General features: G+C 54.2%; 6 protein-coding genes across 6 annotated transcripts; 2 read left to right on the top strand and 4 right to left on the bottom strand.

Moving 5' to 3' along the window:
- Positions 1–307: 307 nt before the first annotated feature.
- V2A60_000921 (Zn(II)2Cys6 transcription factor domain-containing protein) lies at positions 308–2,048 on the bottom strand (the record flags this gene model as incomplete). Its single annotated transcript, XM_083252287.1, has 2 exons — positions 308–1,813; positions 1,980–2,048. 2 exons carry the CDS (start codon positions 2,046–2,048, stop codon positions 308–310), a joined length of 1,575 nt encoding a protein of 524 aa, XP_083108413.1.
- A 3,839-nt stretch (positions 2,049–5,887) lies between these two features.
- Positions 5,888–7,120, top strand: V2A60_000920 (cystathionine gamma-lyase CYS3; the record flags this gene model as incomplete). Its single annotated transcript, XM_083252286.1, has 1 exon — positions 5,888–7,120. The coding sequence occupies one exon, from the start codon at positions 5,888–5,890 to the stop codon at positions 7,118–7,120; it is 1,233 nt and encodes a 410-aa protein (XP_083108412.1).
- A 764-nt stretch (positions 7,121–7,884) lies between these two features.
- Positions 7,885–9,566, bottom strand: V2A60_000919 (uncharacterized protein; the record flags this gene model as incomplete). Its single annotated transcript, XM_083252285.1, has 2 exons — positions 7,885–9,236; positions 9,302–9,566. 2 exons carry the CDS (start codon positions 9,564–9,566, stop codon positions 7,885–7,887), a joined length of 1,617 nt encoding a protein of 538 aa, XP_083108411.1.
- A 3,827-nt stretch (positions 9,567–13,393) lies between these two features.
- V2A60_000918 (uncharacterized protein) lies at positions 13,394–14,128 on the top strand (the record flags this gene model as incomplete). Its single annotated transcript, XM_083252284.1, has 3 exons — positions 13,394–13,517; positions 13,583–13,659; positions 13,736–14,128. 3 exons carry the CDS (start codon positions 13,394–13,396, stop codon positions 14,126–14,128), a joined length of 594 nt encoding a protein of 197 aa, XP_083108410.1.
- A 1,186-nt stretch (positions 14,129–15,314) lies between these two features.
- V2A60_000917 (histone-fold-containing protein) lies at positions 15,315–16,532 on the bottom strand (the record flags this gene model as incomplete). Its single annotated transcript, XM_083252283.1, has 3 exons — positions 15,315–15,757; positions 15,972–16,090; positions 16,177–16,532. The coding sequence occupies 3 exons, from the start codon at positions 16,530–16,532 to the stop codon at positions 15,315–15,317; spliced, it is 918 nt and encodes a 305-aa protein (XP_083108409.1).
- Positions 16,533–18,041: 1,509 nt separating this feature from the next.
- V2A60_000916 (uncharacterized protein) lies at positions 18,042–18,812 on the bottom strand (the record flags this gene model as incomplete). The annotated part of the gene is made up of 1 exon (XM_083252282.1): positions 18,042–18,812. One exon carries the CDS (start codon positions 18,810–18,812, stop codon positions 18,042–18,044), a length of 771 nt encoding a protein of 256 aa, XP_083108408.1.
- Positions 18,813–20,947: the final 2,135 nt, after the last annotated feature.

The following is a 20,947-nucleotide window of genomic DNA, read 5'->3' as shown; positions in this document are numbered from 1 at the left end:
AACCTGTGCCAAAATCTTCTCTAAACATAGCATCTATATACAAAAAGGTGATGCGAAAAGATGTCCGTAAAAAAATCCGAAAATTGGAAAAATACAGTAACCGCCGTTTAAGCAAAAACAAGGATATTGAAACATCACGTTTCTGCATAATTGTTCCAGTGGCAAAATGGCCACGACAACGCCTTTTCTCCATGATTTGTTGAGCCCCGAAAATGTTACTTTTTCGTTCCGTTACACCCACGCTTGAAAATCAGAAACAATGTCTTGGAGGTGCGCTGGCAAACGCCTCGCCACAAAGCATCCACACTCAGTCCAAAGGCACGGCTGTGAAGCCCAGCTCTCCTGTGATGTCGGCCAAGTCTGCCGTCGGTGACTGAGGGATAGCGTGGCTCATGCGCGCCAGCAGCTCGACGTGGTTCTTCATCGTCTCGACCAGGCCGTACTCGCCCGTGGGCTCCTCCTCGCACTCAGCTCCCCACACGGCGGCGGGAATGGCATTGGCATCGCCATCCCAGAGCGCGATGCGGACGGGCCACTCTAGATGCCGCCACCAGCCGGATCCGGGCTCGAACAGACTGACGAGGCCCATAACTTCGCGTCGCGAGACGTCTCCTAACCACCAGACGTTATCCATGCGCTTCAGCAGGGCAAAGAAGCACGCGACAATGGCTAGCGCCCGCGGACGCTTCGCCTCGACGAGTTGAACGAATCGCTTGGAAACGGCGGCGGGAAATGCGAGCGTTGCGGGGGGGTATGGGTTCTGATGGGCCCAGTTGAGAACGGACACGGCATGAACGTAGCCCTGCTGCGAAAGGAGATTCACTTGGGGATCCTCTGAAGATATCTCATCCTCAACGCCTTCGAGAAGATGACCGAAGAAGGAACTGGAGCCAAGAGGGTTCATATCGAGCTGGAAGCTAGGCTGCGAATTGATAACGGCGACAACGGTCGGACTGTTAAAAATCCACTGCCACGACGTTGCGACTATCGTCTTTACACCCTGAAAAGCATGGAACCAAGCAGAGGGGAGAGGGTATCGGGACGAATTTTTGCCTGTACTGGGAGTCATCTCGCCATCGTCCTTGATGAAGATGCGAGAGGCTGTAGCCTGAAAAGCAATGAGGCAGGCTGTTAAAAAGAGCGCCTCGGCGTTTTCATCGTGGATACCACCAGCCAATGAAGAGCAGTAGTCCGCCAGAGCCGAGGCGGAGTAAGCGTGAGTGGCTTGCACGAGGTTCTTGTCATCAGGATTGAGCGATCGCAGGTGGAGGGCAGACACGGCGAGGATGGCGTCGGCCAGGTATGTCTTGCCGGCAAAGGCCAACTTTGGGACTTCAAACTGCCATATATCGTTCGCAGCGGGTACGTTGTGGAGGAGTGTCTTGTAAGTGCTCGTTGTGTAGTGGTGCCAGAGGCGAAGCTCAAGCATGCGATCGACGGGGCGTGTGGGTGCTGAGGATGATGAGGTTGTCGGACCGTTTTGGACGCTCTGTGATGCCGAGTTGTGGAGGCTTTCCGAGACAGACGGTGAAAGGACGGGCGGTGGAGGGTTGGGCGTGTGGATATGCGGAGGGATAGGCGATTGTCGGCGTGGCGACGGCCGTGATCCGTTCACGCCGTTGCCATTGGTCGTCGCGGCGTGGCCGTTGTGGTGGTTATTGCTCTGGAGGTTGGTGGGCGAGGGAACTGGTGGGCTTCGCGCGGCGGCGGGCGTAGCAGCGGAAGCAAGCTCATCCAGAACCTCGGGGTTTTCGAAATCACACATGACGCCATGCTTGACGCAGTTGCCACATCGCGGGTGGACTTCATCGCACTGGAGCAGGTGCGCGTAATGGCGTCAGCGGACTAGGCGCAAACAAAGGTGGCGGGTGTGTTGTGAGCGTTCTGGGGTTGGCGCGGGTGTCGTGGAAGCAGCTTGACCGAGGAAGAGAGGAAGAGAGGAAGAGGAGCGGCCTGCGGGGGCGCAGGGATGAACTTACCTTGATCTTGCGGTTCTTGCAGCGGCGGCACCCGGCGCGCGACTTTTTGTGAGACCGGCGAGGCGGCATCACGATTTGACAGGGCCGCGTGCAATGGAGGAGGTGGTGGTGGGTTGGTCCGGCGGGCGTCGTTGAGCTGTTCGGGCGCTGTTTGAGAGAGCAAGTTGAATGCTCTCCTGGAGCATAGCCACAAGACGGGGTATGCTCACGGTTGAACGAAGCAAGGCGAGATGTCAAGAGATGAAGGAGAAGGGATGGCGACGCGGGATGAATCCAAGACGCTGGGAAATGAGATGGCCGCTGAGAAAGGAAGAGCAGACGGCCCAGGCCAGGCTTGGAGAAGATGGTGGTGGTTTGACAGGCAGACAGGGTCAGCGTTGAGTCTGGTGGGCCGCTTTGCTTTTTTGCTTATTCTTTTTTTTTCCGCCAGGCTATTTGAGCAGGAAGGTACACAACTCGCACTTGACTTGACCACCGTGACCACCAGCTACCTAGGTAAGTACTAACTTACTTAGATAGGTACCTACTTAGGTAACTTAGTGCCCGGCCGAGCAAGCAGGGGGCGGTCCGGCCACGAGAAAGCCGCTACGCGGTATTACCACGGTATTGTAAATCAGCATCTTGCTGGGGAACACATACTTGGATACAGGCACATACTATTAAGAACCTACCTAGCCAAATTACAGCCCCGTTACCGGGCATATAGGCAGAAGTTAGAACGCGCTGCCACACCAGTGGCTCCTCCCAAACCTTCAGGTCGGTCCTCCTGGCTGGCGGAGTTTCCAGCCTCCATGGAACAGGCGTATCAGTCAAGTACGTGCTCCGTGCCTATCCTGTTCCAAAACCCGCCCACGCTGCCACCACCTAGACCGTCACAAGGTTCCTGGTCCGCGACACCAGCCAGCCAATAGTCGCTCTGGTGAATCACACAATTCCTCCCCGTACCGAGTACCCTTACCAATGCATCATGTTTTGTTGTCCGTCCGTCCAACGTCGCCGAGGTGTCGGTGCGAAATCCGCCCGAGCGCTGACAGCTGACAACGGACAGTGGACAATGAGTTGCTCTCAGATAAGGCAGCCAAGCTATCCACGTGCGACTCTCTCGCCGCTGCAGGCTACAGTATAACCACGCCCGGCTCGAGCTACGCAGATGACGTAGGCTTGTATTCGGAGAATTTGCGTGCGGCCGTAGATTGCAGTAGGGAAATGGGTAGTATTGGTCCCCCCCCCCTTCCAGATCGGCCCCAGGCAAACCAGGTTACCCCCCTGCTCGGACACGGCTGCCGTCTGCTTGGGCCGGCCGTGATCGACTTCGGACCCGGACTGATACGAGTACGACGCCCCGGGTTCGATCCCAATATGAGTCCGGCTGTGGACTCGTATATATAGCTGCTCCGTGCCGACGTGGCTTTGGCTGCTCCCGTATCTATATCTTGACACCGGCCGGCCTATTAGAGCGTCGGTTGCCATGAGCAATCTCCAACGAGGCTCGGTCAGCTACGATCTGCAGCATTGCATTTTCTTTGTTGCTGTTCTTTCGCTTTCATAATTTCTCATTTATTTTTCGTCCTTTTTTTTGTCTGTGTGTCTAATACCGATTTGCCCATCTTTCCCTTCATTTCACATAGACTAGATTGGGCATCTCATCCCTTTCTTCACCATGAAAACGATTCCTATATGCGCGAAGAATGTGGCGATCAACACTCGAGCCGTTGAGTCGTCTCTTCATGCTCGAAATCTCGGGCCAGTGTTGGTGCAGTAGCAGTTATACAGACAGAAAATCCCGTGGTCCATCACGCTGCGACTGGCTTCTCGGAGCGTCGCCGCCCGATTTCTTGTTATCCATGTCCATTTGGCCGATGGCCCGCGATGGCGTGCGACGTTACTTTTACGTATAAATTAATTTATTACTCCAATGTGGGCTGTAATTGACAACAGCACCCAGCCACATCCTTGGTTCTGTGAAATTTTGTTTCTTCAAAGGCGTCGGCGATGAAGACTCGCAAAATTCACCAACTGCAACGCTGCACACGTCGGCCAAACCAGTTATGCTTATGACCTCGACCCGGGCGTCTCCGGTAGCCCAGCTGCGGTCCATCTGCCCTAGTAAGCAACACCAGCTGCTTCGCCGTGTTTGAATCTCAGAATTCGACGCTTGTGTCTGGTGCGAGGTAGGTAGTCTGGGCCATTTGGAGTTGGTGCCAACGACGCCGCGAGCTTCGTGTAGGCTTACCAATCAGACAGCGCAGCTCGCCCCGGTGCTGGTCGGACGGCTTGATCCTCTACTAATATTTTTCTGTGGCAAGGATAGCAGCCGCGACTTTGGCTGCCAGAATCGCCGCGGTAGTCATGCGCCTATTGCATTGTGATGGCACACAAATACCATGACCAGCCGACGGCGCGCGGTGCTCTTTGCAGGAGACGAGGCCCAGCCTCGTTGGGCAGCCGACTAGGTCGCAACACGAAAGGGGGGGCGAGCCGTGGTGTCGCAGCTTGCATAAGCCAGGCTGTGCGATGGAAGCCTCTAGTGGGCAATAGGGATCATGGAAAATGGAAACAATTCCTCCATGGACAAATACGGCCAAATGCGAAATGCGAAATGTGGCCGGCGATGGCGCCATCAAGCGTGACCTTGGCCAGTGAACGGGGCATTCCGTACCACAAGCTAGGCGCAGAGTGGTACCTGCTACAAGAGGCTTCACGCAACTCGTCGGCTTTGGCGGAGGTACCGAGTACGGAACTAAGCCTGCCAGTCCGTCACCTAACCCTTGGCAGCTGGCAGCCAGCCAGCAACTGGCCGCTGTCAGTCCGCAAACACTCTGGCGCGCGCCGCCGCCAGTTCGGAAAACGCACTTTGACCGCCCGTGATGACAAACGCCCTTGTTTGACATGACCTGATTACAGATTCCATCGTCCAAATGTCATCATCGGTTTAGCTTCCTTCAGTTATCGGATGTGCCATCGTTTCCGTCATCTGTTTCTCGACTTTGCCGCTATATAAGGCTGCCCGATCGCACATCTTATTACATCCCCCAACCTACATCGTACATCGCCGTTCCTACCTACTCAACCATCGCACCCGCATCCGTCGCACTTATACCTGCCTTCCACTACTAAGTACTTCATTTGCCTACCCCGGACACTTCCGCGTCAAACCTCAGGGTATCCTCCATCAGTCTACAACACGAGCTTCTCCTTGGCACGGTTCTGTTGTAAGCATCTGCCTGAATGACACCATCTCTCACCTATACTCCCAACTGACTCGAGTGGACCTTCGGCGCAGACGGCAAGGGCAGTGGGTATCTCGCGACCGCTACAAGCTTGTTTTTTTTTTTTTCTCGAAAGAATTTTTCTACCTTCCATTTGCCGGGCCCCTCTCCACTGTGGAAATCTAGGGCCATTGGTATAAGTATATACTGAGTGAACGACTCTGGAGACTTCGAGACTTTGGCGATTTCACTACAATCGCATCCGAGACACGCTGCGCTCCTTACATCCCGTGCAGCTCCAAGCAAAGCTGTGCCCAGGTGACCATCACCTCGACGCCATCTCATCCTCTCCGACAGCCGGCCGCCAGCTGCCGACCACGGCCTCAACTATCCCACCAGCCATCTCACGACGACCGGTATCCGTCTGAGCTATCCACAATTTTGTTCAGGTTTCACACACTTCAGCCCGTCTCAAACCGAACCCCGACCCCTGCTACGTTTACGGATCCAAAGAGGGACACACAAAATCTAGCTCAGATTCGCTATTAATAATAGGGTTGCCCGCTTCTCTTCGGAGTAAAATCTGTGCATTTGCATCTTTGCTACTCCGATCTTGATCATTGGAGAGCTTCCTTTTTACAAAAAAAATAATCACCTACAATCACACACCCACATACATCACCTTGCACGCCAGCCAAGATGTCTCCAGCCACTACCACAGACCAGCCCTCTGTTCAGACGCCGCCCCGGCCGCCGACGCCTGAGCACCGCTTCGGCACCCTGGCGGTCCACGCCGGCTCTCCTCACGACCCCTCCACCGGTGCCGTCATCGAGCCCATCTCGCTGTCCACAACCTTTGCCCAGACCGCCGTGGGCAAGCCTGTCGGCGTCTTTGAGTACTCGCGCTCGGCCAATCCCAACCGCACCAACTTCGAGACGGCTGTTGCCGCTCTCGAGCATGCCCGCTACGCGCTCGCCTACTCTTCCGGCTCCGCGGCCACCGCCAACATCCTCCAGAGCCTCGCTGCCGGTTCTCACGTCATCTCCGTATCCGACGTTTACGGCGGCACCCACCGCTACTTCACCCAGGTTGCCAAGGCGCACGGCGTCAAGGTTACCTTCACGCCGGAGATTGAGGTTGACATTGCAGAGCACATCAACGACAACACTCGCCTCATATGGATTGAGAGCCCCAGCAACCCGACCCTGCGCCTGGTCGACATCCGCCAAGTCGTCGATGTCGCCCACCGCCACGGGATTCTGGTCGTCGTTGACAACACTTTCCTGTCTCCGTACGTCCAGAACCCGCTGGATCTCGGCGCCGATATCGTCGTGCACTCCGTCACCAAGTACATCAACGGCCACAGCGACGTCGTCATGGGCGTTGCCGCCTTCAACTCGGATGATCTGTACAAGCGCCTGAGCTTCCTGCAAAACGCCATCGGCGCTGTTCCCTCCGCCTTTGATTCATGGCTCGCGCACCGCGGCCTCAAGACGCTGCATCTGCGCGCCCGTGAGGCCACCCACAACGCGACCACCGTTGCCACCGCCCTTGAGGCCTCGCCCAACGTCATCGCCGTCAACTACCCTGGTCTCGACTCTCACCCTCATCGCGCCATTGCCAAGAAGCAGCACCGCAACGGCATGGGCGGCGGCATGCTCTCCTTCCGCATCAAGGGCGGCCACGACGCCGCCGAGCGCTTCTGCTCCCTCACCAAGATATTCACGCTGGCCGAGTCCCTCGGAGGTGTCGAGTCGCTGGTCGAGCTTCCCAGCAGCATGACCCACGCCGGCATCCCCAAGGAGCAGCGCGAGGCCGTTGGCGTTTTTGACGACCTCGTCCGCATCAGCTGCGGTGTCGAGGATGCCGAGGATCTCAAGAACGATATCCTGCAGGCTCTCGAGGCCGCCGTGTCTGGCTCCAAGAACTAAAGGCAACCAGCAATAGCGGGCAGATGAACGTATGCATTAAAAAAAGGGGGGGGGCGAGAAGGGTTACGTATATACGAGCAACAAGCGAAAAAGGGTTTACTTTTGTGACGGAACATGCATTTACTATAGACATGTCTGGGCTGTTTCTTTTGTAGCGGGCGGCCAAAGCCAGAGAGATTAAACAACTTGACGTTCCACTGAGGGCACAACGCATCTTGGAACTGAATAAATTTTACGTTTTCGGGTTTTTACCATGATTTCGTCACTTTCGTATTCTTTGTGATGTTTTCCTTTTTTTTTTTTTTTTGCCTTGGAAAAGTAGCCCACTGTAGAAGTCTTCAACGTAGTCAAAGCTATCATGTGAAGCGCGGTGTCGACGATTTGGAAGCTGACCTACCCTGTAGACTGTAACATGTCCAAGTCTCTCAAAAGAAACTTGCACTCTTTTCTCTCTTTCTCTCTCTCTCTCTCTCTTTGCCTCTGTCTCTCTTTCATTTACAAAGAAGACCAAGAGAAGTCGGCTTTCCACATTCCGCCCGCAAGTAATGGCAACTATGCGTTGGCTGTCGTACTGTTGGATCACAGGCAAGAGGCTCTTGATTTGCTCTTTTTCCTCTTCTCGATTTTTGCAATGTATTATCAATTCTCTTTGTGGCCTTTTCAAGAAAAAAAAAATATGTCGTGATTATGTTTGCTTGATTCCTTCCTCTTTTTCTACCCCCCCTCCCTTAAACTGTAATGTATGTACATTTCTTTTTTCTTCTTCACCCACCCGTAGCAGGGTCCGGCGAAAGCACCTCTGGCACGAAATTGACAATGGACTCGGCATCGTCTCCTGGCTGCCCTCCCCTGAGAGCGCGCAGCCCCTCCTGGACCCTATCCGCAATGTTCTGGAGCTCCCGGATCGAGCTGGCGGCGCTGTTGCGGAACAGGCCGTCTAGGCTGTACTGGTAGTCCGGCCGCTTGACCCCAAGGGCCAGCAGCCTGTGCGCGTGGTAGTCGTGCTCCGTGATGGGGAGGTACGACCGCCGGTCCGTGACACGGTGCAGATGGCTGGCCTCTGCCCCTTGTGGGCGCAGATACATAGGCTCACCAGACCGCAGGGGAGGCTGGCGGAAGCCCATGACCACCTCGACGAAGCGCTGCGAGACGGATCGGCCGAGACCGGTCGGATCGTCATAGTCAAAGGCGACAGAGATTGGGTTGGCAACGTCGATGAGGAGCTTATAGTTGAGGCTTGAGCAGCGGCAGACGCGCAACTTGGGCATCAATGCGCGGAAACGCATCGCCATCCATTGACGGTCGCCGGGATCTTGGTTTGGAAGACCAACCCAGAGATGCATATCCGAATGCATATTCTCCGTTGCGGATTGCTGCGTCATGATGGAAACATTAAACATGTGAAGCTCCTCTAATGACGGCCCCAAGGCAGCCGCAATGTGAAGTAAATCGTCTGGCAGTATCGAAATATGCCTGAGCTCAAGATATGTAGGCTTGGGCAGGGTCAGTCCGGCGCTGGGCCCAGGAAATCTTCGCCCGAGCCATTGCGCATGGTCCATGTCCGCCAGCCTCATCACTTCCAAAAAACCATCCTTGGGATTGATAAAGTTTGAGTCTATCAAGCATAGTGACTGGAGGGTGGCCGCGTGGTAAATCGTGTTCCACAGGGCGACTCCAAACATGACGGCAGAGTAGGAACCGGCGCCGAGGCGGCGGACATTGAGCACGAGGGTCTCAATCGACGGCAGCAAGGCCTGCATGTTCATAACATCCGAGGGGTTCATCCAGAGCTCGCACAATGTGTCGTCGGCGACGCCCTCGACTACGAGCACCGTGAGCGGCACCGAGTCCTCCTCAGGCCGGCGGGCCAGCGCCTTGAGCGCATTGGCGAGGACACGGGTGGCGGCGCTGCACTGTACGCCGATGATGGGGAATGGGAGGCAGATGCGCACGCGATCGACATCGCGGCAGTAGAAAAGAATCTCGGCAGTGGTTTGATAAAAGTCGAGCTCTGTAAATGACAAGTCGCTAAACGAGTATCGATGCCGCAGGTCGTGGCAGAAGCACTCCAGTCTGGCAATTCCTTGCAGCATGCTACTCAGCGTCTCAACTTCGTCTACCAAGGCAGTTGTCAGTGTACGGCGGGAGGGTGTAAGGGGGAAGCTGCGCGGGCTCTCATACAGTCGTCTCGCAAGACGGACATGTCGATATGCAGAGCTTTGCAGCGATGGCCTATCGTCTGCAGGGCTTCGGTTCGAGGTTTGGCAACATTGAGATGCTTATTCAGACGCGTCGATTCCAGGAGGAGCGTGCGGCAGCCCATGGGCCGCAGGACCTGGTTGAAGTCGCGGCAGACGAGCCGCTTGTCTAAAACGTCATTTTTTGCAGCAATGTTGACAAATGCGACGAGAATCGCTTCGAACAGCTCGCGAGGGAGCCGTTCCATCGTCAGACGTCTTCTTCGGCTGCTTCCCACGTGCCCTCCGCCAGCGCCAAGCTGGCCAATGACGGGAAACAGGGGATGGCGTGCGGTTGATGGCTCGTCACTCCGTCGAAGCTCGGGGATCGGGGTCCAACAAAAGGCGGCGGCAGTTGGCGCTAGCTGGTGTGGGGAGCTGGCCGGCGCAACCTTGCAAATAGGCCAGTCAATAGGACAGGAAACAATATGTGAACAATCTCGGTTCAACGAGGTTCAGCGAGCAGATTTGAGGAGATGATATCGTGCACCGTTGGCCTGTGTTTAATGGAGAATGCCGTTAACAATTCAATTATGGCAAAGTGACATTTGTACGCCTCACGTGACGGCGTCTTTCTTATAGTGTACAAAGTGTGGTGGTCGGCTGTGAAAAGCAATTCGTAGTATGGAAAAAATTTGGCCATTTTTGGGGAGGGATTATCAATGCGCCCAGAGAATGCTATGCGATGTTGTGTGAGCTATGGTGATGAACTGTTCAGTCACGGGCACAGTAGCAGTGTGGCATGGCGTCTCAACCAGGACAAGTACCTGGCGGTAGATTCTGCTGAATATTGGCTTTCTGTGCGCCCCTTCACTTTCACCTTGAAGTGTGACACCGAAAAGAGATTGACGGAGGTTGCCAGTGACTCAATTGGCGCTGTGTAGCATCGGAGAAGCAGTAGTCGTGTAAGGTCATACGGCGTGACGGCTCGGCTGGCTGGTACAACATAATATGGCCAGTGATTGCCCAAGGCGAGAACAAGCAAGGTGCGGAGACCAGTACCGTGGGAATTGTGCGGGTGTGATCCGTACATAACTTGCCGCACGAAGATAGCCCGAACTGTGCTATTTCGCATCGAATCAGGGTGGACTCGGCATTTGGACAGTCTGGAGAAATGGCCATACTTGAAGGGGATTGGGTGGAGGGGAAGGTGTTTGTCTAACCTGGGATGATCTGGGGCGATTGCCCGTCAAGGAGTGCAATGATGCACTGGCTGACTGGGTTGCGACTTGATTGCCACGAGTAAAGTGTATTGGAGGAGCAGCGGCCCGTGCAAGGATCTCTTCTCATGCCCAGCCACAGCGGTGGCGGAATATTCATCAGAGTTACTGTGCACCAACCAATTAGGCAGGTAGCCGGTGCGGAGAGCTGGTGTGGCGGCGCATGTTGGTGAGATTTTGGCGGTTTGGCGGTTTGGCGGGTTGACCTGCATCATGTTGATTTCTTTTCTTTCTTTTATTAATTAATTAGCACTTTCAACTTGCGACAGTCGGGGGAAGGTGGTGGATGTTGGGGCGGTTTGGTGGCTTGACTTGACTTGCACTCGGCTACTCAGTCCCTGGGGTAGGAGTTTGGGTGGCTGGAGAGGTGGATTTGTTGAAGAGTGGTGGCTGGGAGGGTTGCGCCACAGTTGGAACCCACACAGTGGTGAAGACAACAAGGGCAAGGGATACAAGCTGCAATTATGGGAAGGGCAGCGCATGGCATGGGTTTTAGTTACATGCTGCACGCTTGCCGGTAAGTAGCGTCTGAATCGCATCGACCATTTCTGGAGTGGGGACAATTCAAATGCATGAGACCATGTTGTCGGTGGACAATGCGCCCGGCACGAGATGCCCACTCGCAGAAATCATGTAACCAGTACGACGCATTCCAGCGGGAACGAGTTGTTGCAGTGCCGGGGCATGACACTGTTATGCGACACGGGAGGAGGGGGCGAGAGGAGAGACGGCATGGAGATGGGAAGAAGAGGAAAAGAAAGGAAAAGAAAACTGATGAGGACACGAGGACACGGCTAGGACTGAGTAAAGGCGATGGATGGATGACATGGGAAAGCTGTGATTGAGGATTGTGTGACAAATTTGATGGGCCATGACGCAGGCCGAGGCGCCATCTACCTGCCCTGGCAACTGGGCAAAGAGATAGCGAGGGAGCCAGCCCCAGGCCCCTGTGCCCCCCCCCGAAGGTGGCAATGGGGCAACAGAAGCGTGGGAGTGAAAGTTCCGGAGAGAGCCAGGCTGCCAGGATACGAGAGCCCTGTAGGGCTTGGCAAGTTACAGGCGCCTCCTTCTCGCTAGCACGCATTCGTACTGGCATCGGGACAGCGCATGTGTGGCGAGAGGACATGGCAAATGGCTGCACGACTAATCCGTAGTAATCTGTTGCAAGATGACCTACCTACGGAGAACTCAGTACCTGTTACGGATACTCTGTGCTAACTTGCTTGGTGCTTGGGTAGCCGGCTGGCACGGCTGTTGACAGGCGCGCTAAGGTCGGCCTAGACGGCCTGAACGGCCTGAACGGCTGAAAAGAGCCACGGCCGCCGCCGGTTCGCCTGGAGGAGAAGAGGGTTGTCGGGAAGCTACAGTGGGCCGACGAGCTGTGGCTTAGGCATGATATGTAAGTATCTTGGGTGCATGTCTGGGAAGAGAGGTACTGGTAAGTAAACCGGCCAGGTTAAGTAGGTAAGTAGTAGGTAAGTAGGTACCCAGTCAGTAGTCTCAGCGGCAAGCACTAGGCATCTCACCAGAAGACACCTACAAATCCATTCTGAATCGTCGCAATTTGTTATTCCCTTGGCTCGTCCGGCCCATCCTGTAAACAAACAGTGCTGCGCCAGACATGGAGTCCCTACTCCGTACGGTACTCTTACTGTTCGCCCCGGCACGAGATGACCTGCGTCATGCCCACCTAGGTACCTGTATATCTGCACGCAGCACTCCATACAGTCATCCAATATTCCACAGAACAGATAGTACGCAGCACCTATCATTGCACCTACCTCCTAGGTTAGGAGGTTCCTAGACCTGGCCCTGCCTGCCTGCATACTTAAACTGCCTGCAAAGAGGAGCAGTCCAACAGAGAGAGACTTGCCTACTTAGCGTCGTCTTGGCAGCCCCCAACCACTTTTTTTTTTTTTTTTTTTTTGATAACGTACCACGGCATTATGCCGCAACAGCATCTCTCTCTTTTTCCTCGGCGGGCAATTTATTTCTTCTTCTTCTGTGACGAGAGAATCCATCTGTCGGCACCGTGTTTGGTTCATGCCCCTCTCCCCCCATCGCCCGCCCTGCCCGCCCTGCCCGCCCAACCGCTCATCTTTCTTTCCTCACCAGCCACATGAAACTGGTACTTAGCTAGACGCTAAAGACGACAGCTACGGACAGCTACGCCGGTACAGAGCAAGGACGATGAGAAACGGCCTCTATTTTTTTTTTGGCCTACTGAGTACTTACAGCGGCTCTTACCATTTATTTACGCACTAAAGTAGGCACCATGCAGTACTTGTTGACGTACTAATCAACTTAGTCCCAACGTGGCCGCTTTGTAAATATTAGCACTGGCCCTGGCTCCTCCTCCTAGTGGCCCCGGCGACTAGCGCCCATTTCTCCTCTCCCCCGTCGTCGGCTTCTCCAGTTATAAACCCTGCCTGTTCGGCCAGCTCTTGCCGTCCACGAGCTTGGCCCTTTTGCTGCCCAGCCCAGGCCTGTTTTTTTTTTTAAACTGAGAAAAGCCCTCGTCATCCTTCTGCTTCCGCCTCGGACCTCTTCTTCTTCCTTCCTCTCCCCAATCCGCTTCTGCTTCAGCAATCTGCCCGTCTGCTCGCCGCCCGCCTCAATAACTGTTTAATTGTATATTCATACCCCATTCTCTCTCCAGGTAATTAATTGTGTCTCCCCCGTTCACCCATTCCGAAATATTGCGATGCTCTCACCGTTTGCGCACGCGCGCTGTTTTCTGAGGCTTTGATCGTCGCTTCTTTGCTAACATTGTTTCTCCTGCTCGCAGCCCAAACATTTTCCTCCACACAGTCACAATGTTCGCCAAGTCGCTTCTCCTCGCTCTCGCCGCCGCTGGTGCTGCTACCGCTCAGGTTCAAAACTACACCAGCTCGCTCGATATGAAGCTCGACCCTAACCAAGCCACTGCTCAAGAGCGCGGTAAGCCTGCCTTGACGACGCTCGTTGCATCTAGCTTTGGTGTGCTAACAACATTTCCCATTTAGCCCAGTGGTGCAGCGCCGAGACCAACAGCTGTTCCCAGCTCTGCGGCAACACCGAGACCAAGAATGACTGCTCTGCTGTAGGTTTCTTTTCCTAGCTTTCATCCTTGCATCCATGACCGAACACGGGCATGACCATACTAACCTGTTTATCAGTCCACTCTCGACTACGCTTGCATTTGCGGCTCCAACAGCAGCGCTCCCGCTCTTCAGTATTATACTCAGACGATGCCTACTTTCATCTGCCAGAAGCTCTTTGACATCTGCAACAGCCAGAACGTCGGCAACCGCAACAACCAGATTGCCTGCGAGACCAACATCCGATCGCACTGCGGTACCCAGGACCCTACTAAGGCTACCACGGGAGGTTCCAGCAGCGCTTCCGGCTCCTTTACTACTGCCTCCCCCCAGGCTACCGGCCAGACAGGTGGCAGCGGTTCCGCCTCTTCGACCAGCAGCAGCCACGGTCTGGCCGCTCCCACCATGGCTGCTGGCCAAGGTATTGCCGCCGCTGCCGCTGCCGTCGGTGTCTTTGCCTATCTGATCTAAGCTTTGCGACTTTGAGATCGAGCGCTGAGCAGCCTGTTCGGATTGGCTCGGCGGCCGCCTCATGGGCCCGTCACTACTTCACTTCTCTGTACCGATTTTATGACCAGTACGCCTTTTGGCCTTGACGATTTATTTTCACCGACGATGCAATAACTTGACGAATGCGAAAGATGAAGAGAATGGTCGAATGGCTTCAGATGGTCTAGTCATTGAGGGTGGCATTATCCCGCCACATTGCACCAATCATCTTAGTCCTCCACACGAGGCAAGGATACGATTCAGAGAGTGCAGCAAAGAGATCATGAAGTCGAAGACGTGAATCTTGTTGTTTGTTTTGCCGGCGTGTTTTTTTTTTTTCAACTCATGATTCCATAGCAGAGGCGAAAGGAGTAGGCAGATACTCTTAATTAATTTAGAATTACTACACTGTTTATTCGGACTTGCCTTTTGCCGCTGCCAAGGAGTGAATACCTGTAGTTGAATACTTGCCTATTCCGGCTCCATGTTGAAGAGGATCATCAGAGCGCTGTGGAGGTGGACTTGTCGATCGCCACGCTAGCATCACCAACGAACATCCAAGATTGGAAGTTGTTGTGGCTGAGCTGGTGCCCAGTTGAGGCGGCGCCAAAACCCTGCCGCACACGTCTGTGCATACTGATCTGATGGAAACGCACTTCAGTCCATCGAAATTCTACGATTTGAAAAGCGGGCTCGCCCGTTCATCCATTGTCATCAGGCAACGCTGCAAACATTGTCGTCGTCGTCGACGTCGTCGTCAATATAAAGTTTCGTCAGACGAGACATGACTCTTGCGAAACCAGTCACACATGAATTCCAATATTTTCTTCCTTTTTTTTCTCCTCTCCTCGTGTCATCCTCCAGATCAGAGCAAACAAACGTTGTGGTCCCAAGTAGGAGATACGAGAGAGTGTGTGCATGTGTGTGCGCGTGTGTGCGTGTGTGTGCGCGTGTGTGCGTGTGTGCGCGTCTCAAGTGCTCCGTACAAGTAATAACTCCATCATGATTACCATTTCCGCCTGGTGTTATTCAAATTTTGTCTTGACACTGTTTTTACATGCCGCCTCATCATCGAGCAAGCCTCGAACGAACTACCTTGGAACTCGGCAGAGACTGATTTTTGTTTACCTTTGCCATGGTTTTGCCATGCCCCCAACATGCTTGTAGTTTAATCACTCTCGTCGCCATCTAGGGCCTCGTCCGCCTCATCCCTGTCCACCCGCTCCTCGAGCGCATCCTGCGTCTCGTCACCACTCGCCTGCCCTTCTTCCTCCTCGGCTTCCTCTCCATCATCATCTTCTTCTTCTTGCTCTTCCTCCTCCTCTTCCTCGTCGTCGTGGTCGTCGTCATCATCATCCATGTCCTCCGCATCTTCCACCTCCGTCTCCTCGGCGTCTGGAGCCTTCGAAGCCTCTACACGTGCCTTTTTCGACCGCGGGGCGTCGCCGTCCTCGCCCTCGCCGCTCGCCGCTGCCGATGCCGTCGTCGTGTCTGCGAGCACGGAGGAAGAGTCGCCGCCGCCCATTTCGGTGTCCTCGCTCGTCGACTTGGTGGCCGCCTTGACCTTCTGGCGGTACGCGTTGCGCTTGTCCGTCTGGATGGCGTTGAATTCTGCAACAAAACCGTCAGCATAGAAACAAGTCATCAAGAAAACAACACATGGCATGAAATAGTTGCCCCCGCCCCCCGTACACACACGGATTAACTTTGTTTCCTCATCCGCCTTGTCGGTGGTCGTTCCGAGTGGCTAGAGATGTGACAAAGGTTGCCCGTACGAGTCTTCTACTTCCGTGGTTTTCGCAAGGGTTCTGTGCAACAAACGTACTCGCAAATTCGGCCTCGAGAGGCTCTTTCAGAAAGTCAAACTCAATCTCCTCCAGCGCCTTGAACACGTCCGCCGGCATAATCGTCTTTTTATTCGCATTGAGCGTGATCTCGTTCGCACTGTGTTGCCCAATTCTTAGCCTCTGCCCCAATTTTCTGACATCTTGCCGACGAAAGAAGGAAAAACGAGTGCGTGAGAAGCTTACTGCGACGCGAGATAGCTGATAAACACAGTGGTGCTTTTGCTCATTGCCGTAATGGCGTTCGCCTGGATCTGCGTATTAGCTGGCAGCACACCCTTGGCCAACCGCGTGATGATGGACTTGGGCAGCGTCAGGTCCTCAATCGTCGTCTTGTCGTGATCTGCGGCAGCGGCGGCGGCTGCCGCCCCGTCCTTGCCCTTTTTCGTCGCCTCGGCTGTAGGCTTGTCGCCACCCGCTTGTGTTGTCGTCGTCATGGATATGATGGAGTCGTCCGCACCGGCAGTATGTGAAGTTTCTGCGACGCTGGCGGTGACGGCCGAGACGTCGCTCTTGCGCGCGTCTGATTTGCGAGCCGGCATTATGTGTGGGTGTGTGTTCGTGCGTGTGCGTTGTGCGACGTTTGCCCACGACCGTCTCGGCGAAATTCGAAGGGTTTCCGTAGACAGGGAGAGAAGAGCCGCTCGCGGACTCCCCAATTCGATTCGGTGCTCAAGAGTTGGCGCCGGAAGAGGGGGGGGGATTATCTGGTCACTTGAACAGTTTGCCAGAAGCGCCCGTGGTCGTCGTTGGCACCCAAAGAAGTCGCTCTCAATCCCAATGGATCAACGGTATGATGTGAAGAATTTTTTAATGTTAGTATGAAGTGTGAAGGTCAATTAGTGACAAGGGAGCATTAAAAAGATACAGAGCAAAATGCTAGGTTATGCGAAGCTCAGCAGATTGAGGCGCGTTTCTGTCCGCCGCATACTTTGGGAACGCGTTTTCGGCAGCGGACCCCACATTTCCACACTATCGTTGCGTTGACCACGCGTTAAGTGGTCAAGCAAGGCTTCTTGGTCGACGCAGTAGAGAATGTAAAATATTTAGTCTCTACTCCGTACCACATGGAAACAAGTAAGTATCCACCAAGCTATGGAAAGTACCATCTACTATTCCAGTCCAACACATTATGCATATCGCGTAAGCGTTATGCTAGCCAGCAGATTCCGGGTGTATCACATCTATGTTCCACGACAGCCTCACGCTGTTATAACATACTACGTGCATCAATCCACGTCATGGAGATAGTATGATTGCCTGGTCGCTCACATTCGAGACCAACTAATTGGATCATGTCCAACTCATCGTGGAATATATATTCATTGAGGTTTTTGGCAGCACGTCGTCAGTCTTGCTGACTTTCGTATTCCGTGTACCCGTCGGTTCGGGTATGTCCACGCTGAGCTCTACTCAAGCATGGAAGCCATTCCAACCCATTTCTACCAACCCAGTGGTCTACGGGTCAGTATATCCTTGGTACTACCATGGACAAAGTCACCCGGGGTATATCCAGCCATTCCGTACATCATAACAAGAGCGTACATGAAGAAATAGAAAGGAAGCAAGCAAACGAGTTCCAGAAGCAAGAATGAAGAGAGCAAAAGAGAGAAAAATATCGACAAATGTCGGCATATGTGTGCTGTTTGCCATGATAGGCAATAGATCTTCCGCCAAAATATGCCCTTGTATGTGGGCGGTAAAAATAAATTTACTTCTCCACTTCAGGGGCTACGACGTCCGAGCGATAATATATCTGCATCAGAGCCTTGCTTGTAGTGAAAAACCCCTGGTCAGGCAACCCGGCCTTCTGGAAGGGGCGGCAGAACAGCACCTTCAAAGCCAGGGAACGCTTCGTTCAACTGGCTGAAAAGCAGACCCAGCTCGCCGACTTGCCAGCGGAGCCCCGTATCGTGGGGGCTATACACCTTGCGAAATGGATGAGCAAGGGAGCCGGCAATTGACCAGCTAGGCCGTGAGTAAGGTAATTAACATGAATGGGTTTGAAAGGAAGAACAGGATCTTCCTCCGAATACCCCCTGTCTTGCCTTTCAGCCAATAGCTCGGCCAATCTCAGACTTGTGGACGGGTGGCCGTGGTGAGAGTCCACCTAGAAACATTTCATCGTCAAAGGATGCTCTGGGCGGCTTGGTAGGAGTCGAGTAGGCGGTACTGTTGTTTGAGGCCTGGTGCATCGATCGACTTCGAGCGCGAGTAGACGTCTCCGTAGAGTGGCGCGGCAGCGTGCTGTCCTGCTCAGCACCGTACCAACACTCATGTGAGGCCCCACGGGATAGAGATCGTGTGCTCCATGCACGATGATGGCGGCTTGACGCAGATACAGGCGGGTGCTTGGCAAGACGTGTCTGTCGTTTGGGCTGAAGAATGAATGCATCGTCTCCTCGGATAGTGTCATCGGTCAAGCCAGGTCGAGCATTGGGCGCGCGGGCGACCACCGGGGTGGCGGGAATATCAGCGCTGATGCGGTATGATGGCGAGGTAGAATTGAATTGCTGGTCCTCAGAGATTCGGCCTGGCGTGTTATAGACGATGATGCTCGCAGGTTTATTTGATGAAGCCGAGTTGCCGCGATGATGTGATGTGCCTTGCTCGAGAACCTCGGACTGCTCGTCATCTTTGTCGACTTTCCATGACTGGATTTCCTCCTCTCCGATTGGAGTGATGCCTCTGCGAAAAAGACGGGCTCTCCGTCTTTGGATCTGATAGAAGAGAACGCCGCAGAGCAGAAGGGCTGCAACGCCAGGAATTACCGAGGCGAGAATGATGGTCAGGTTCCTGTCAACAATCTGGATATCCCCCATCATGAATAAAGTTGCAGTCTTAAAAAGGGACACGAGAATGGTGAGGGTTGCTGAAGGAAGAAAGACGGGTTGAACTTTATTCCATGAAGATCGTTACGTGAAGAAGCCGGTGTAGAAGAGAAAAGCGTCTGAGAAAGGTATCCTTCGATTGGCGTGAAGGGAAAAGAAAGAATAGAATGCAAATGAGCTTAGCATTCACCAAAAGTGTGCAGGTGATGCGGTGTGAGGGTCACTGGGGCTGGAAAGCAAGTCGGCATGAGAAGTGAATCTGCGTCGTCGTGATATCTAGAGGCAGTGGCGGTCAGCATGTCAGCATCCTGGCACTGAGCCATGATCAAGGAAGTTAGGTAGAGGCTAAAGTCAAGCCGACAGCCAGACTGTTTCACTAAAAGACATGAGGGAAGACAAAGACTTACACGAATCTGCAAGACAGAGAGCAGTGAGGCTAGATTCGCCCGGGCAAGCAGCAAGAGACGGCGAGAGCGAGTCTCCGGGAGGGGGGAGGATGGCGTAGTTCTATATACAAGACAGGAGCAGCGGCGGGCTCAGGGCGAGGGGCGCTGGGCGGCCGGGGCGGCCCATCGTGGACACCATCTCTACCAACTGCCAGCGGGGTCGGCAGTGAGCTAGTCTGGACGGCTTCAAGGTACAAGTAAAGTACCATCCACAGACTAGAACGAAGCAATCCCGCCAGCAAGCCTGCCAGCAAGCCTGCCACTGGCCGAGGCCAAAAGGCTTGGTACAAACTGCAGCAGTGGCAGGGGTCGGGTGGTGGGGGAGCAGCGCCGCAGCTGCAGGTGGCCTGTCGTAACGGTGCAAGCGTGACGCACAGGCGAAAAGAAAAAGTAATATGGGCTGGAGGCGTTGCACTCCGCAGGATGGTCGAAGAGAACAACGCCCATATTTTTGATGAGGATCAGGGGTGATGGCGGTTTGGCTACTCGTGGTGGTGTGGAGAAGAGTAGCGGGACGCGGGTTGGCGGGAACTGGTTCAGGGCCAGAAGCAAAGCTAGCCACGGCCAGCACGTTTCGAGGCCATCGCAACTCCGTAAATACTTGGGCTGCGCTATTTCATACCGCCAATACGCTCCTTGGTCAGTTAGCTGGAAGCCGGTCGGCGGGCAGTGGGGGAGGGGAGGCTCGGCATAATCGAGCTTGTCTTTTTGTTGTCTGGGATTCGAACTATCACCCGAACTAACAACAGTGGTGCGTGTTGTCCAAGTATGAGATGTGACCATCGGAGGAGTGGTTCTTTGCGGCACTGGCTGCTCCATGTATACCAGTAATAATGCCCCTTGTATAGAGGCTCGGCTCGTTGCACGTCCTCTGCGGGTGATTGGAACAACTCATGCTGTAGAATTTGGCTTCGCACCCTGCCGGCCTCCGCCGCCAATGTTGCCGGGCAGCAGCGGGCATTGATTCACCTCTCTGAGTCTGCTTGTGAAGCAAGCTAGGGATCATAACCCGTGGCATGCGTGGTCACCAAGTTACGCTGTCTCTTGCAATCATCATGCAGGCGGTCACACAACTACTGATACCTGTAGCGAACGACTGGCGCGACCAAGCATCAGAGTGGCACGCCACTAGGCCGTGATAATAGGCCGCCATGTCAGGAACAATAAATAGACTCCGCTGTATCTCTTCTTGGCGGGGAATATTCTTGTTCTCTCTCTGTCTCTTTGTCTCTCTTTCTCTCTGTACCCGTCTTTTTTTTTTCGGCTTTTGAAGAGGCAATTCAGCTCGGCAGCAAGTGACGACTGGCGGAATACTGGCCGAGCTATGTTGTCTCGCCTTTCTGGTTATTAATAGCCAAGTATAATAAGCGCCCAGTGAATGTTTCGTAGCTGCGGAGTGTATCCGACCTGGCTACTTGGCTGGTCCTTGACGACTCCACATGCGGCGCTGTTTGGCAGTGGATGCGACCAAGCTGGCTTGGATGGAACGACTCCTTGCAGGAATCAACCAGATGTCGGAGGCAACATGGCTGCGACCTGCTTTGGAGACTGCTCCGGCTACCAGGAATACCGTACTAATGATGCTCCGTACATGGACCAAGTTTGTAGAGCGCGGCACAGTTCCGACTGGTGTCCCGTACCTGTCTTATTGCCGTTGCTAGGCTGAGAAGTACTTAGTAC

Source organism: Cordyceps javanica, chromosome 1, assembly GCF_051103115.1.
Source record: "Cordyceps javanica chromosome 1, complete sequence".
NCBI classification, from domain to species: Eukaryota; Fungi; Ascomycota; class Sordariomycetes; order Hypocreales; family Cordycipitaceae; genus Cordyceps; species Cordyceps javanica.
Note: the sequence above shows the minus strand (reverse complement) of the source record. Positions and strands in the feature narration are given on the sequence as shown.